General features: G+C 47.3%; 1 protein-coding gene across 1 annotated transcript in view; it reads left to right on the top strand.

The window, feature by feature from the left end:
• SRGAP3 (SLIT-ROBO Rho GTPase activating protein 3) overlaps positions 1 to 15733 on the top strand; it is a 133811-nt gene that overhangs the window by 13710 nt on the left and 104368 nt on the right. The window contains exon 2 of the mRNA XM_060109195.1: positions 6570 to 6732. Coding sequence (XP_059965178.1) covers positions 6670 to 6732 — 63 coding nt within the window. The 5' untranslated portion in view covers positions 6570 to 6669. The remainder of the gene's footprint in view (positions 1 to 6569; positions 6733 to 15733) is intronic.

The raw sequence follows: 15733 nt of genomic DNA, 5'->3' as shown, positions 1-15733 counted from the left end.
AGGACAATGAATTCCAAATCCTGATTGGGGCAACTTAGGTAGCAAGAGGTTAACCATACTTTTTGGGCCCCAGAACTAATTGAGGGAGTGCTTTTCTGAGCTTTGCTGGCAGCTGCCCAAGCAAGCGTAGTGCAAGACCCTGGAATGTCTTGGAAGGGAGCGGGAAGCCAGAGGCAGAGACTCGGCGTCTTGGGGATGGGGTCAGCTGCAGGAGCTCCCCTCCCTCCCGGAGGGACCACCATCCCAGGGCAGTGGATTTGCATTCATCTGCATTTGGATGGGGCTCCACAGGCCTGGAAATAGGTTCTGTTTGCTAAGTGGAATTTTCCGGTGCCCAGCCAGAAGAAGAAGAAGGGAGAAGCTGGCTCACTGCTGATTTCATTTTCCCAACTCACCAGCTTGGCGAGGCCTCGCTCCTCTAGCTGCAGTTGCTTGGATCCTCGTACCCAGCTCCCCTAGCCAAAGAAAGAAAGCTGTGACTCACCAGAAATTTTCATTGCTATTTTCTGGCTGTAAAAAGTAAAATACAGACACATCTATGTGAAAGTTCTCAATTATACCTTAACTCAGCAGCTTCCACCTGCTGTGTGGACACAGGGATTCAAGACTGGAAAAGGAGAAAAGCCCTCAAGATGTGCCTTAGAGGACAGAACGCCTGCCCAAGTTCATTTTGGCATCTTCCAGAAGTGTGGCTGCAGCAGGCAAAATGGCTGCTAGCATGGAGAGCTGGGTCTCAGGTCAAAGGGGTCCTGTTTTCAAAAGGGACAAGTAACCCCCTGAAAAGAGAAGGCCAGTGTCCAGCTCTGCCATACGTGGCCTGGATGCTTCTTCCTGCGGTCCCAGTACAATCCAGATGGCCCGTGGGATGGTGATCAGTGTGCTGGCCGGAGCCCTCGGGACCCCGCACCTGCCCCTCTTCTGCTTTGCTCCCCGGGCTCTAGCCACACTGGCCTTTATTCGGTGCCTTAAATGCACCGAGCTCCCTGCCCCGCAGTGAGCCTTTGCCCATTCTGTTCCCTCTGCCTGATATCCTCACCCCCAAGCCCACTCTCCTGGCCCCGTTACCTGCCTCCCCCATCTCTTCCTTTAGAGCCTAGCTGAAAGGCCCCTTCCTTAGGGACACTTCAGAGACCCCCGAAATCCAGCCAGCTCCCCTCGATATGAGTGCTCATGCACCATGCTCTCTTCTCTAGCACTTTCTGTGGCTGCGACTCCATCCACACGTGCTGAATTCTCTGAGGGTTATGTGTCTCCCCCACTGGACTGTAAGCTCCGTGGAGGCAGGAGCTGTGTCTGTTGTCATGTCCCTGGGGGCTGGTCCATGTGAAATATGCAATAAGAATGTATTGAGTGGGGGAACTGCTGAATGACCCTGGAGCTGTTTTCTGGTGTTTAACACCAAGGTTGACAATATGGTCTAAGTAGTCAGGCCACAGGGGTTAAGAGACCTGCATATAGTCGCACAGGCAGTATGGACTCAGGGGTACCCCTCCCCCCTGAGTCCAGGTGTCTTTCTGTTTCATTGTGTCTTTCTGTCTCACCATGCTGGGCCCCATCTGTGGCCTTCCCTCTTCTTTCTGACATGGTGAGAGCCAGGTACCATTGTGGCCAAGGCCACAGATGGCAGCTCTCCACAGAGCGGTCAACTCCACCCTGACCCTGGCTGTGGACAGCCCTGTTCACCCCGGTCTTTTAGTCTACAAATGAGCTGCCCCACACGAGGGGAGCCAGGGCTGGGAGAAGATGGGGAGAGCAGGAGCAGCCTCCCGTACTGGAGTGGACCCAGAGGATGGGCCTGCTGGTTGCACGGCAGGCCTGGGACAGTGTCTGCAGAGGATGGGCTGGCGCATCATCCCCATCGCGGGCCTCTTCCAGCTCACCAGGGCAGGAGGAGCGCAGCCCTGCCCCATCCCTCCAGCTGCAGCCTCCACAGGCTTCCTGAGAATTTGCCTTTTCTGCCACGTGGTCACGTGCATTTGTAAAGAGTTCCAGGTCATTCCATGGTTTCAAATATCATCCAAGTGCTTGTTGCCGGCGTCCACATTTATCTCTCTAGCCCAGATATCGCCTTCTGAGTGTTCCACAAGCCCTTAAGACTCGCCGTCTTCAAATAAAACTCATCGCCTTCCCTCCCTACCCTGCCGCTGTAAATGTTCCTCATCTCCGTAAATGTTATCCCTGCTCTCAGGCACCCAGCCTGAAAGACTTGGAGTCATTCTGAGCATCTTCTTTTCCCTCCCAACCAGTCAATCTCAGGGTCCAGTCAGTTTACCACCTAAATGTTTCTTGAATCCCTTAACTTCCCTCTTGGCCTCCTCAAGCCCGTCCTCCACGCAGTAGCCACAGTGAGAGTTTGAAAGTGGAATTTTACCCTTTCACTCCCCTGCTCTAAACCCCTCAGTGGCTCCCCGCCAACCTCGGGATGAAGCTCAAACTCTCTACTGGGACTTAAGGCCCTTAACTATGGGGCCTCTTCCTAATTCTCCAACCTTGTTTTTCACTCTCCCCCCATCACTCCAGGACACGATGCTTGAGCCCCCTTGACTATGTTTGACTCACCAACCTGCTCTCTCTAGGCCTTTGTTCATCATATTTCTCCACCTAGAAAGCTCTCCCCTGTCAAACTCCATTCCAGCCTTTAGTTCTCTGTCTAGAAAGTGCTTCCTCCAGGAAGCCATCCATGCTCACCCCTCCACCAGATCTGGGCGAGGGGGCCTCCTCTGCCCCGTAGTCTCCTTCCCATCACTACATTTATGAGGCTGTATCATCATCTCCTGCTTCCTTGTGTGTCTCCCTTACCCGAATGTAGCCTTGTGGAGCAGGGTCTTGCCTGCTGTGGTTACTGCTGCATCCCCAGCCCCTCGCCTGCCTGGCACGTACACACAGAGACAGACAATGAATGAATGAAAGCCTGAATGAACCAAGGCCTCATCTCCTCAGCAGCCACTCACTTTAGCTTGACGAGTCCTTGGTTGCTTTCGGGTAACTCTCCCCTCCTTGCCGCTGCTCGTTTTGCCGCCCCTGTAATCCCGTCTGCGTTGCCTCCTGCCCACAGCTGCTGATAAGGAAAGCGCCTCCTTTCCACTCTTTCTCTTACCCAGTCTCTCCCTGGCCAGGTGACCTAATTAATGGTCCCCAAGCTGTCCCAGCACTTTTGCACCCTTTCAAGACCTTTTTCCTTTCCCCTGAAACTTACCTTCTGGCTGTGACTTCCATAAATTTTGCACATTTAATTCCCTGATGCTGTTCAATTCTTGCATCCCAGGCTGAGCTCAGCCCCTGAAGTAATTTAGGTAACAGCTCAATTATCTCATCTCCCCTTTCATCCTTGCATTTCCATTGCCACCTAGGAAGCTGTGGAAATGGGATGTAAAATATTTTCTGCCCAAACCCACTTCTCCCCTTGCAGTTCTTATCTTGGTTCATGTCATCAGCATCCAACCAGTCGCCTGAGGTCCAAATCTCAGAATCACCATCCACTTCCTCCTCCCCCACCCCCTCTCTATTTCCAGGAAGTCTCCAAGATTCTCTGCTCTCTTGGCGAGGAGTCCCTTAAATTCACCCTTCTCTGGCCACCACCCAGGCACTCATCATCTCTCTTTTCCTGGACTACGGTCACCCCTGGCTGGTCCTCCTGCCTCCAGCCCCACACCTCTGCCGACACCCATCCAGCCCTCCACTCATCCACCTGCTCATCCATCCACCCGTCTATCCACCCAACAAGCCACCCACCCACCAACCCATCCACCCACCCACTCATCTGTCCATCATCCTCCAGTCTGCCTGCAATGATCTTTCTAAGACACACATTGGTTAGATCATACCTCTGCTTAAATAACTTCCATGACTCTCCACTGCCTACAGCAGGCATTCTTAACCCTGGGTGCACATTAGAATCTTATAGAGAATGTTTTAGAAATACGAAGGTTCTACCCCCAGAGATTCTGACTGAATTGGTCTTGGGTAGGGCCTGGGTCTTGGTGTTTTTTAAAAGCTTCCCAGATGATTTTAGTGTGCAACGTGGGTTGAGAACCATATGGCCTAGATGATAAAATCCCAACTCATTAGGCTGGCGTTTGATTCCCCACAATCAAGCCTTTCACCTGTCTCCCCATCCTTGTGTCTCCCCTAACACACTCAGAATTCTAGCTCTGCTGAGCTGCTTCTCTGTCTTTGTATCTGCAGGTCCCTCTGCCTGCAATTCCATCTCTCTGCCCCTCTATTTGGAAAACTCCTACCTATTCTTCAAGACCCAGCACAAATGTGACCTTTTCTGTTGGGTTTCTCTTCTATAGCACCTACTACATGTCAGGCACATTGCTGGGCACTGGATATGGTGACTAAGACAGAAACAGTTCCTGCTCTCACAGAACTTCAAGTAGGGTGATGGGTGGGGAGTAGAAACTCCTTAAGGCAGGAATTCTCAAACCTGAGAGTGCATCGCAATCCCCTGGAAGGCTGGTCAAAACACAGGTGCTGGTCCCACCTCCAGGATTTCTTATTAAGTGGTCTGGAGTGGCCCCGACAATTTACATTTCCAACAAATTTCAAAGTGAAGCTGATGCATCTGGGCTGGGGACCACCTCTGAGAACTGCTGCCCTAGAGCGAGGTCCTCCAAGGCACACTCTCCAGGGAGTATCATTTAAGCCAAGACTCAGAGGAAGAGAGAAGAGCAGGGGCTCACACATTCCAGATGGCACAGCGCGCGTGAAGACCCCAGGCGGGAAGAAGCTGGCAGGAAAGCACAGGGGACTGTGTGACGGGGACGTGGAGTGGGCTCCGCGTTTTCTCCAGCTTCTCGCGCAGAACGGGTGCTCCGCGTGTTTCTATCCCAGCGCTTCAGCACCTTCCAGTGTAATCCTTCTGCCTCAGCCACCTCATTAGGAGCCCCTCCAAGGCAGATCTGTGTCCACGGTCACCCAGAGCCCACCTGAGACCTGACACGGAATAAATGCTGAGGGATTTGGGCTGGGCTGTTGGATTTCAGTGTTCTGGCCTTTTCTCTAGGCTATAAACAAAGGAGAAACTGCTTCGTTTCTCTTACAGCATAATGTCTCCCCCATTTTCCTTAGCGGTCTCTAACATATCCATCCTCTCTCTCAACCAAATTCCTTTCTCCCAAATTCCGGCTACCTGGGCAGATTTTTAAGCCCGTTTGGTGACAGAAAGAAAAGTCAACTGGCCTCTCCTCACCTATCCTTCCCAAGCCCAGGGTTTGGGTGCAGTGAGGGGTGTACGTGCTCTGGCTGCCCAGAGGCCCTCAGGGCTACAGTTCCACTAGACTTTGGGAGGATGATGTGGTCAAAACCGAAGTCAGCAGAATTCCCTTCCTCAGAAACACTGATCGTGGGAGGCCGCATTTCCTTAGAGAACCATGGCCAGCCCCCCGGGGGAGCCAGGCAGGCCTGGGGGACTGGACCTTGAGCCAGTCACCCTAGGTGGTGGATGGGCCTCTGCCCCAACATCACCTTCCCACCTTGGAAAGTGGAGGAAGGGTCATAGGTCAAGTACACATGCCAGATGCCCCATGTGGCAATGTGGGATTATTGGTTTGATTTTGGTATCTGATTGTCCTTTACTGTCTTCTTGGACACTAGGATATATATATACTTTATTGAGACTAACAGAGGGGTCTTTGGTAAAGCACAGAGAAGAGAGATATCCCCCATTTCATTTTTGGAAATATCCCATTTCCCAAGTTTCGGGAAACACTGGTGTATAGATCTGTGGTTCTCAGACTTGCGTGGGAATCAGCAGCTTGGAGGGCTTGTTAAAACCTAGATCACCGGGTCACCTCCAGAGGTTCTGATTCAGCAGGGCTGCAGTGAGGCTCAAGAGCCTGCATTTCTGATAGACCCCAGGCGATGCTGCTGCTGGTCTGGGGACCCCGACACTTTGAGAACCCCTGTTTTAGCATAATGCCCAGCTAGAGGACACTAAGAATGTGTCAGTCATTGAAGGACAAAGATTTGTCTTGTGTGTACTTCACTCAAAAGCAGATTTCCTTAGGCTCTCTTTCCAAGTATAGAACCTGAAATCCTCCAGGCCCTCAGCTCCATTGAGGGGCAAAAGAATGTGTTTCCAAGAGGCCAAGAGACCAGGACTGACCCTGGAGGAGGACAAAAAGGTTAAGAGCCTGAGGAACCCCCAGGGGTTGGGGGAGGCAAGGAGGGGAAGGAAAGGGTCCACTTTTTGTTCTTTCCCCTGGATATTTCTAGAACTCATACAAGAATTTCAAGCACAACTGGTTTAGTATTTCTTAACTCCAGGGAAGACAGCTTCCTCTCAGAAGGGAGAGATACATGTAGCAAGTGCCACATCCAATGGGAGAGTAGGACAGGATAGGACTTCTAGTCTAAGACCTGGGTTTTGGCCCCAGCACTGCTCTGTGACCTTGGGAGGATTGCTTCCTCATGGTCTCTGTTGCCCCAGCTGTTAAATATGTTATAATAAAACGAGTTTGAAAGGGCCCCATGAGGGTCAAAAGACCCGCGGTGGGTGACAGCGTAAAACACTGTGTGGCTGGCAGTTTCAGTGGAGCCAACCTGAGCTGTCTTGGTTTCCACAGGAAGGACCAGTATCTCCTCTCGCCTGTGAACTGTTGGTATCTAGTCCTGCATCAGACCAGGCGGGAGAGCCGAGACCATGCCACCCTCAATGACATCTTCATGAACAATGTCATCGTTCGCCTCTCCCAAATCAGCGAGGATGTCATCAGACTCTTCAAAAAGGTGGGTACTTGGACCACCCGAGTTTCTGCCCCAGGCTGGCCTTGGCAAGACAGCCAGCCACGGTGGGATGTGGTTTGGGGACATGGGACCAGGGGGCAGGCATGTTGAAGGGTGCAGGGGGCTGAGGCCTGGACTTGGCACCCCAGACCCTGAGTTTGAGTCCTGGATATGGCTTGGGGGCTCAGCCACTTCAGCAACCACCATCACCACAAAAACAAAAACCTTTGCATGGTTAGGTAAGTAGTACACTCATTGTAGGAGATTTGGAAACATAGAGATGAGCTCACACTTATATAAAAAATAAAATAAAATTCAAAAACAAACAAACACTTAGAAATTGACGTCACCTGAAATGCTATCACTCAGCCATAATCACTTTGGTTCTCATAGGAACTTCTTTATATGTACATATGTAAATACATTTTCTATGAGTGCTGATTTTATACACTTTCTAGAATATGTATGTACTTTTCCAAAATGAGATCAGACTGCATATACGATTTTACTCTCTGCTTATATCACCTAACAAATTATATAACACTGGATTACAAAATTTTCCCATATCAGTAAATATAATTCCACATTTTGAAAGATTGCATAGTATTTCATCATACAGATGTACCCTAGTTTATTTAACCAATCCCTTATTGTTGAACACTTCAGTGATTTCCACATTATTATAAGTATTGCTGCTGTGAGCTTCTTTTATATACACCTTTGTCACATTCACTGCTATTTTTTTTTTCTTTGCGGTACGCGGGCTTCTCACTGTTGTGGCCTTTCCCGTTGCGGAGCACAGGCTCCGGATGTGCAGGCTCAGCGGCCATGGCTCACGGGCCCAGGCACTCCGTGGCATATGGGATCTTCCTGGACCGGAGCACAAACCCGAACCCGTGTCCCCTGCATCGGCAGGCGGACTCTCAACCACTGCGCCACCAGGGAAGCCCCACTGCTATTTTTTAAATTGAAGTATAGTTTATTTACAATATTCTATTAGTTGTAGGTGTATAGCATAGTGATTCAGTATTTTTGTAGATTGTACTCTATTAAAATTTATAAGATAATGGCTATATTTCCCTGTGCTATACAATATATCCTTGTTGCTTATTTATTTCATTTATTGTAGTTTGTGTCTCTTAATCCCATACCACTAATTTGCCCCTCTCCCTTTTGGTAACCAGTAGTTTGTTTTCTATATCTGTGTGTCTGTTTCTGTTTTGCATATACATTCATTTGTATTATTTTTTAGATTCCACATATAAGTGATGTAATATAGTATTTGTCTGACTTACTTCACTAAGCATAATATTCTCTAGGTCCATCCACATTGCTGCAAATAGCAGAATTTCATTTTTTTATGGCTGAATAATATTCCACTGTATATGTATACATAGATATACCACATGTACTTTATCCATTCATCTGTTGATGGGTCACTGCTACTTTCTTTTTTTTTTAACATCTTTATTGGAGTATAATTGCTTTACAATGGTGTGTTAGCTTCTTCCGTATAACAAAGTGAATCAGCTATACGTATACATATATCCCCATATCTCCTCCCTCTTGTGTCTCCCTCCCATCCTCCCTATCCCACCCCTCTAGGTGGACACAAAGCACCGAGCTGATCTCCCTGTGCAATGCAGCTGCTTCCCACTAGCTATCTGTTTTACATTTGGTAGTGTATATATGTCCATGCCATTCTCTCACTTCGTCCCAGCTTACCCTTCCCCCTCCCCGTGTCCTCAAGTCCATTCTCTATGTCTGCGTTTTTATTCCTGTCCTGCCCCTAGGTTCTTCAGAAACTTTTTTTTTTTTTTTTAGATTCCATATATATGTGTTAGCATATAGTATTTGTTTTTCTCTTTCTGACTTACTTCACTCTGTATGACAGTCTCTAGGTCCATCCACCTCAGTACAAATAACTCAGTGTTGTTTCTTTTTATGGCTGAGTAATATTCCATTGTATATATGTGCCACATCTTCTTTATCTATTCATCTGTTGATGGACATTTAGGTTGCTTCCATGTCCTGGCTATTGTAAATAGTGCTGCAATGAACATTGTGGTACATGACTCTTTTTGAATTATGGTTTTCTCAGGGTATATGCCCAGTAGTGGGATTGCTGGGTTATATGGTAGTTCTATTTTTAGTTTTTTGAGGAACTTCCATACTGTTCTCCATAGTGGCTATATCAATTTACATTCCCACCAACAGTGTAGGAGGTTACCCTTTTCTCCACACCCTCTCCAGCATTTATTGTTTGTAGATTTTTTGATGATGGCCATTCTGACCGGTGTGAGGTGATACCTTATTGTAGTTTTGATTTGCATTTCTCTAACAATTAGTGATGTTGAGCATCCTTTCACGTGTTTGTTGGCAATCTGTATATCTTCTTTGGAGAAATGTCTATTTAGGTCTTCTGCCCATTTTTGGATTGGGTTGTTTATTTTTTTGATATTGAACTGCATGAGCTACTTGTATATTTTGGTGATTAATCCTTTGTCAGTTGCTTCATTTGCAAATATTTTCTTCCATTCTGAGGGTTGTCTTTTCGTCTTGTTTATGGTTTCCTTTGCTGTGCAAAAGCTTTTAAGTTTCATTATGTCCCCTTTGTTTATTTTTGTTTTTATTTCCATTTCTCTAGGAGGTGGGTCAAAAAGGATCTTGCTGTGATTTATGTCATGGAATGTTCGACCTATGTTTTCCTCTAAGAGTTTTATAGTGTCTGGCCTTACATTTAGGTCTTTAATTCATTTTGAGTTTATTTTTGTGTATGATGTTATGGAGTGTTCTAATTTCATTCTTTTACATGTAGCTGTCCAGTTTTCCCAGCACCACTTATTGAAGAGGCTGTCTTTTCTTCGTTGTATATTCTTGCCTCCTTTATCAAAGATAAGGTGACCATATGTGGGTGGGTTTACCTCTGGGCTTTCTATCCTGTTTGTGCCAGTACCATACTGCCTTGATTACTGTAGCTTTGTAGTATACTCTGAAGTCCGGGAGCCTGATTCCTCCAGCTCTATTTTTCTTTCTCAAGATTGCTTTGGCTATTCGGGGTCTTTTGTGTTTCCATACAAATTGTGAAATTTTTTGTTCTAGTTCTGTGAAAAATGCCATTGGTAGTTTGATAAGGATTGCACTGAATCTGTAGATTGCTTTGGGTAGTATAGTCATTTTCACAATGTTGATTCTTCCAATCCAAGAACATGGTATATCTCTCCATCTGTTTGTGTCATCTTTGATTTCTTTCATCAGTGTCTTATAGTTTTCTGAGTACAGGTGTTTTACCTCCTTAGGTAGGTTTATTCCTAGATATTTTATTCTTTTTGTTGCAATGGTAAATGGGAGTGTTTCCTTAATTTCTCTTTCAGATATTTCATCATTAGTGTATAGGAATGCAAGAGATTTCTGTGCATTAATTTTGTACCCTGCTACTTTACCAAATTCATTGATTAGCTCTAGTAGTTTCCTGGTAGCATCTTTAGGATTCTCTATGTATAGTATCATGTCATCTGCAAACAGTGACAGTTTTACTTCTTCTTTTCCGATTTGGATTCTTTTATTTTTTATTTTATTATTCTTTTTATTTCTTTTTCTTCTCTGATTGCTGTGACTAAAACTTCCAAAACTGTGTTGAAGAATAGTGGTGAGAGTGGGCAACCTTGTCTTGTTCCTGATCTTAGTGGAAATGGTTTCAGTTTTTCACCACTGAGAACGATGTTGGCTGGGCCACTGCTATTTTCTTAAGATCTGTTTCTGTAACAGGAATTTTAGGGTCAAATTTTGCTCATTTGTTTGTCTATCTAATGAGGTTAAGGTCATCTACTTCCCAGGGGCAGTATGAGGGTTAAATGAAATGGTGCAAGTGAAGGAGGTGGGTATTATTGAGAAGTGGTTCAGGGTATGGTCTTTGGGTCCACAAGTCTTAAATTTCTGGCTTCATAATCCTGTTCCATTGTTTATTAGCTGTGTGTCTTTGGGTTTGTTACTGAAACTCTCTGAGCCTGTTTCCTTATTTGTGAAATGGGGATAGAAATACCCACAGGGCAGTTGCTTGGGTTAAGAGGGTTATTAATCCCAAGTAAAGCATGGAAAGCAGCGCCTGGCACTAAGTGCTCAGGAAAGCTGGCTATTATAATACAAGTGTAAGAGACTATTAATACTAAAATGATCCAGCTCATCTGTTCTTGCCAGGCACCAGTTTTAGGGAAGAGGTGACCTGGGATTGCTAGACACACAGAGGAAGAAGACAAGTTGGTTTGAAATATAGTCATCTCTCCCTGGTCTGTATGTGGATTGTCCACTTTGAGGATGACTTCTATTGCAAAATTGTAACTGCAAGCTAATTCCCCGCCGCCCCCCCCCACCCCCGCCACACAATCTGCTCTGGTCTCCTCCTGGGGCTGTGTTTATGAAGTGTAGTCTAACTTTAATATTTGCGTAAGCAAACATAATTAGAAAGGTAAATACAGTGCAATAAAAAAAAAATTCACATAGTGCTTTGCAAAGCCAAACTGAAGGGATTCACATTGCTTGGTCCCATCACAAGCCCCCGCCTGCCGCTGCCACTGTCACATCTTTTTTTCTGGGTGGGAGGGAGTCACAGAGAAAGGGTCATCGGGACCTTTAGGAAATGAAGGGTCTTTTCCTGAGCTGAGCCCTGGGACAAGTGAGATAAATCTTTTCAGCTGTCATTTAGGCTGACAGCAGCCTCACTTGTGATGGAGGTTAACAGGGTGGAAAATAATGAAAAAAGGTCTACAGCTGAGCTCCTGGCTGCCTTCTTACCAGCTCTGTGTCTGTGGAACAAAGGAAACGACCGGCCCCTCTGGGCCAAGAGGGAGCTGGAGACGGGGCCTGACTGGCTGATTTAGCACAGCGTGGCCCCCTTGTGTCACATCAGTTATAGATGATCTCAGCCCTGAGCCCTGCATCCTTACATAATAATAGTTCTGCAGACCTCAAACGACTGCAGGGGCTGGTCTCTGGTCAGACTGGGGAACAGGATCATCACTCAGCCCATTTTACAGATGAGAAGGTAAAGACTGAGAATGGCCAGTTGTCATCACTTCCAGGAGGCAGCATGGCTGGACTTTTGGAGTCTGTCTCGGAACCACCTGTCACTGACATTGTGACCCTGGGTAAGTCTCTCTGAGCCTCAGTTTTCTCATCTGGGAAGAGGAGATGGTGACAGTGCCACACTTGGAGTGGGAGTCCTTCGCCATCTGCCAAGTCACATTCTGGCACTGCCTCTGCAGGAGGTGGGAGTGGCTTCCAGGCCAGGTGTCTTTCCTGTGCCCAGGCCTGGGGCAGCGGCTCCACCTGCCAGCTCCTCAGTGGTGCAGAATGCTCTTTGACTTCATAACTCACCTTTTCCTGATTCTCCGTTTCCCCTTCTGCAATGCAGTGTGTTATGCCTGGAAAGCAACACTTCTCATTCCACAGCCATTCTAGGCTTCATCTGGGCAAATGGACTTGTTCATGCAGGTGGCCGTTGCTTTAACTGTGAGATGTGGATCCACCAGAACAGAATGGACTGGATGAGCTCTTAGCAGCCACCATAGTGATCAGGACTCTTACTGTTGCAAACAACAGAAACTCAGCTCAACTGGCTTGAGGGAGGAAAGGGAGCTTATCAGCTCTTCCGAGCCAAGGCTGGCTTCAGGCATGGGGGCTTCAAGGGCACCAAGGGTGTTGTCAGAACCCAATCTCTCTGCAATTCTGCGCCGATTTTCTTTGTTTTCCAGTTTTTTTGTTTTGTTTTGTTTTTAAGGAGGGGTGGGAGAAGGGCTCATGCATAGTCAGTCTCTCTCTCTGTGATGACCACATGGCCCCTGCAGCCCCAGGCTTACATCCTACCTGCTTCAAGTCCAGCGGAAAGTGAGAGGTCCCTTCTCCCAGAATTGGGTCTTACAGGCTCTGACTGGACCAGTGTGGGTCACATGAGTGCTCCTGAAGCTGGGCATACACTCAACTCCCCCTGATGCATGGGACAAAGGATGGCTGAGGGTGGTTCCCCACCCTCAGTTTTTCCCCAGGAAAAACTGGGTGCTCTTACAAGAAGGGTGAAATAAAACAATGTGTGTCCACTAGGCCTTCTGTTCCAGTCCTTTTATTATCCTCTTCATGAGCTGTCCTCTCTCTGCCAGCTCTCCCCCAATAATAGGCATTTATTACCTTGCATTGCATTTGGGGACAACCGAGACCAATAGAAAATTCTCCCCAATGTTGAGATGAAATTTTTCAGGGTTTCCACTCACAGGTCCTGTGGGCCACCGAGATCAATCCACATGGAAATCCATCAGGTACTCATGACCACAAACCCAGGCCCTTCCCGCCTCTGGGCAAACATGTCAGGTTCCTTCAGTTGACCCCCGTGACTTGGCTTTGCGTTTTCTCTCCTCCTGGGTCAGGCTGCAGGTCTTCTCTGACTGGCATAAGTTAATATTCAGAACCACTCACAACACTCCAGAAAGCTCTGACCAGCTAAGAGGAGGGCAGGGCTGTCTAGACACTTTATTTCTAATAATGAAACCTATGAAGGCATTTGCCTTTTTCATGATCGTCTCAGTGCATTTGACCCACTCTGAACTCTCAGCTCAAATCTCTGGAGGATTTTGTACCAAATGTTTTTTAATCTGTCCTATGAATTCTGTCCTTGTGTTTTTTTATATTTGCCCTTTTAAAACTTCATTTTATTAGATTCTGGTCAAATGGGATCAGTGTCCTTTTTTAAGGGATTTTTCAAGCAGCAATACAGTAACTTTTCCAAGAGTTTCCTCATTCCTCCTCTGCGGGAAAGGCCTGTTTTATAACTTCTCCATGTCTTCCTCCTCTGTGTTACCTTCTTCTACGTGTCAGTTTTTGGCCCCGTGTTTGATTCTTCTCTACTTTCTTAGTGGAGAAGGTGGAAAGTGGGGCAGAGGGTTGAGAATGAGTTCACAGTGGAGGTGATGCTTGAATTGGGTGTTGAAGGATGAATAGGAGTCTCCCAAGTGGGGAAAGGAGGTTAGGAGTTCAGTGTTAGGACAAAGGCAAGTGCACTGGGGACAGAGTGTCATGATGGGGGTCCAAGGCACCTTGGAACGGAGGCTGCAAAATGGTGGTCCACAGCTGAATTTGGTTCTCAAGTGTAACCTGCTTGGCTTTCACTATGTTAAGAAAACTTCAACCGATATTTTAAAATTGTGGGATTTCACATAAAAATCAGAATTTTGTATTCCTCTTGAAAAACCAGAAGCTCTGACAGTACCAGAACAACATGGGGTCATACTTGGTGGTAGTTGTCCAGAGCTGAGTAGCCGCTGGCCCTTCAGGCTGGGCACACTCGCTCCACTGCCCCACAGCCCCTGTGGGTTGTCTGGTGCATGACATCGACCCCTTTATTTTAGCTCCTTGGCCCTTTGTGCATTTGAGTTTGTGGCCTCATCTTTAAACATGATCTAACAGTGCTTCTCAAAGTCTAGCATCAGAATCACCTGGAGGGCTTGTTAAACATGGATTGCTGGGCCCCATGCCCACAACTTCTGAGTCACCAGGTTGGAGTGAGGCCTGAGAATCTGCATTTCTTACGAGTTCCCAGGCGCTGCTGATGCTGCTGATCTGGGGATCACACATGGGGAGTGACTCACCTAGTCCAACCTCCTGGTTTTCCAGGTGAGGAAATGCAGGCGCACCTCTGGTAAGCACAGAATCCGGCCCCAGATGCAGGTTCTCTACTCCAGGTCCAGTCCTGAATCCACTGCCCGCCGTGGTGCACCAACAGGGAGGGTCCCTGCTTGCTCTCTCTTCCCACCCCAACCATTTCTGAGCTGGGCATTGAAGCCCATTTCGTTTCCAGCCTCAGCTTCCTTAACAATAGCCATCCATTATTCTCTGCTCTGATGCCTGCAGAATTTAATTACTTGCCCCAGCCATGGAGTGAGTTTGATTGTTGGAAGCTGCGGTGTTCTGAAGGAAGCGCTAATGAGGAAAGACTCTTAGCAGAGAAGAGAGGGCATTCGGGGGGCTTGTGTTTGAAAGCAGCCATTCACTGTGTGGCAATAAGGCCTTGGTCTTCAGTGAGCTTTTTCGTTCCTGCCTTGAAGATGTCCGTCACATTTCATAAATAAATCAGGGCTTTTGTATCCAATAATTGCCTTGCTTTGTGACCAAGATCAAAAGCACCAATGGCCTTGGATTCAAAGCCAAGTTTATTTTTTATTTTTGGATTGCAGGAGAGAGTGAGGGTTTGCATGCTGGAGGGTCCAGCTCTGACGCCTGCACAGAGAGAGAGAGTGAAGTGGGCAGAATGCCAAGGACGAGGAGCCTTCAGCCCTTTCCACTGTCTGCCAGGGAGACAAGTTGTGAACGCTTGCTCTGCTGAGGCTGCTGAGCTGGTCGCCATGTTCCCAACTCACTCTGCAAACATGTATTAGTGCTTTCGTGACAATAGATAAGCAGTAATCATAGATAAAAAAAACAATTAGTGAGTGCTTACTGTATGCCGGGCTCTGGGCTAAGCGTTCACTTCTTAAAGCCTTAGAGGAAGATGCTGTCATCACCCCCATTTTACAGATGAGGAAACTGATGCCTATAAAGGTGAAGCTGGGGTTTGAATCCAGATTTGTCTGACCCCAGAGCCCATGCCTAGTGGTAAAGGCAGGTGCTAAAGAAGATGGAGAGATGAATCAGACACAGTGCCTTCCCTCAAGGAGCTGGCAATGAACAATGGAAGTGAAGACAGATGTGCATCAGTGATGCAAATACAGCAGAAAGGGAAGTTGGTTCAGAGGGAGGAGGACTTCTAATCTGGGCTGGGGGGCACTTGGGAGAAGGTTTTATGTTGAGGATGCAGCATTTGAAGTGAATCTTGAAGTGAGGATTAGGATCTATACCAGCTTGGGTTCCCAGGAAGCTGACTCTCAGACAGTGATTATGGTGCAGGGGTGTATTATCAAATGTTCTTGGGGTCCCCACTGCAGAAGGAAGGGAGGGAGGCAGGATTCAGGGAATTTGCAAG

Source organism: Mesoplodon densirostris, chromosome 10 (assembly GCF_025265405.1).
Source record: "Mesoplodon densirostris isolate mMesDen1 chromosome 10, mMesDen1 primary haplotype, whole genome shotgun sequence".
Taxonomy (NCBI): Eukaryota; Metazoa; Chordata; class Mammalia; order Artiodactyla; family Ziphiidae; genus Mesoplodon; species Mesoplodon densirostris.
The sequence above is the reverse complement of the archived record's forward strand: the minus strand, read 5'-3'. Positions and strand labels throughout refer to the sequence as shown.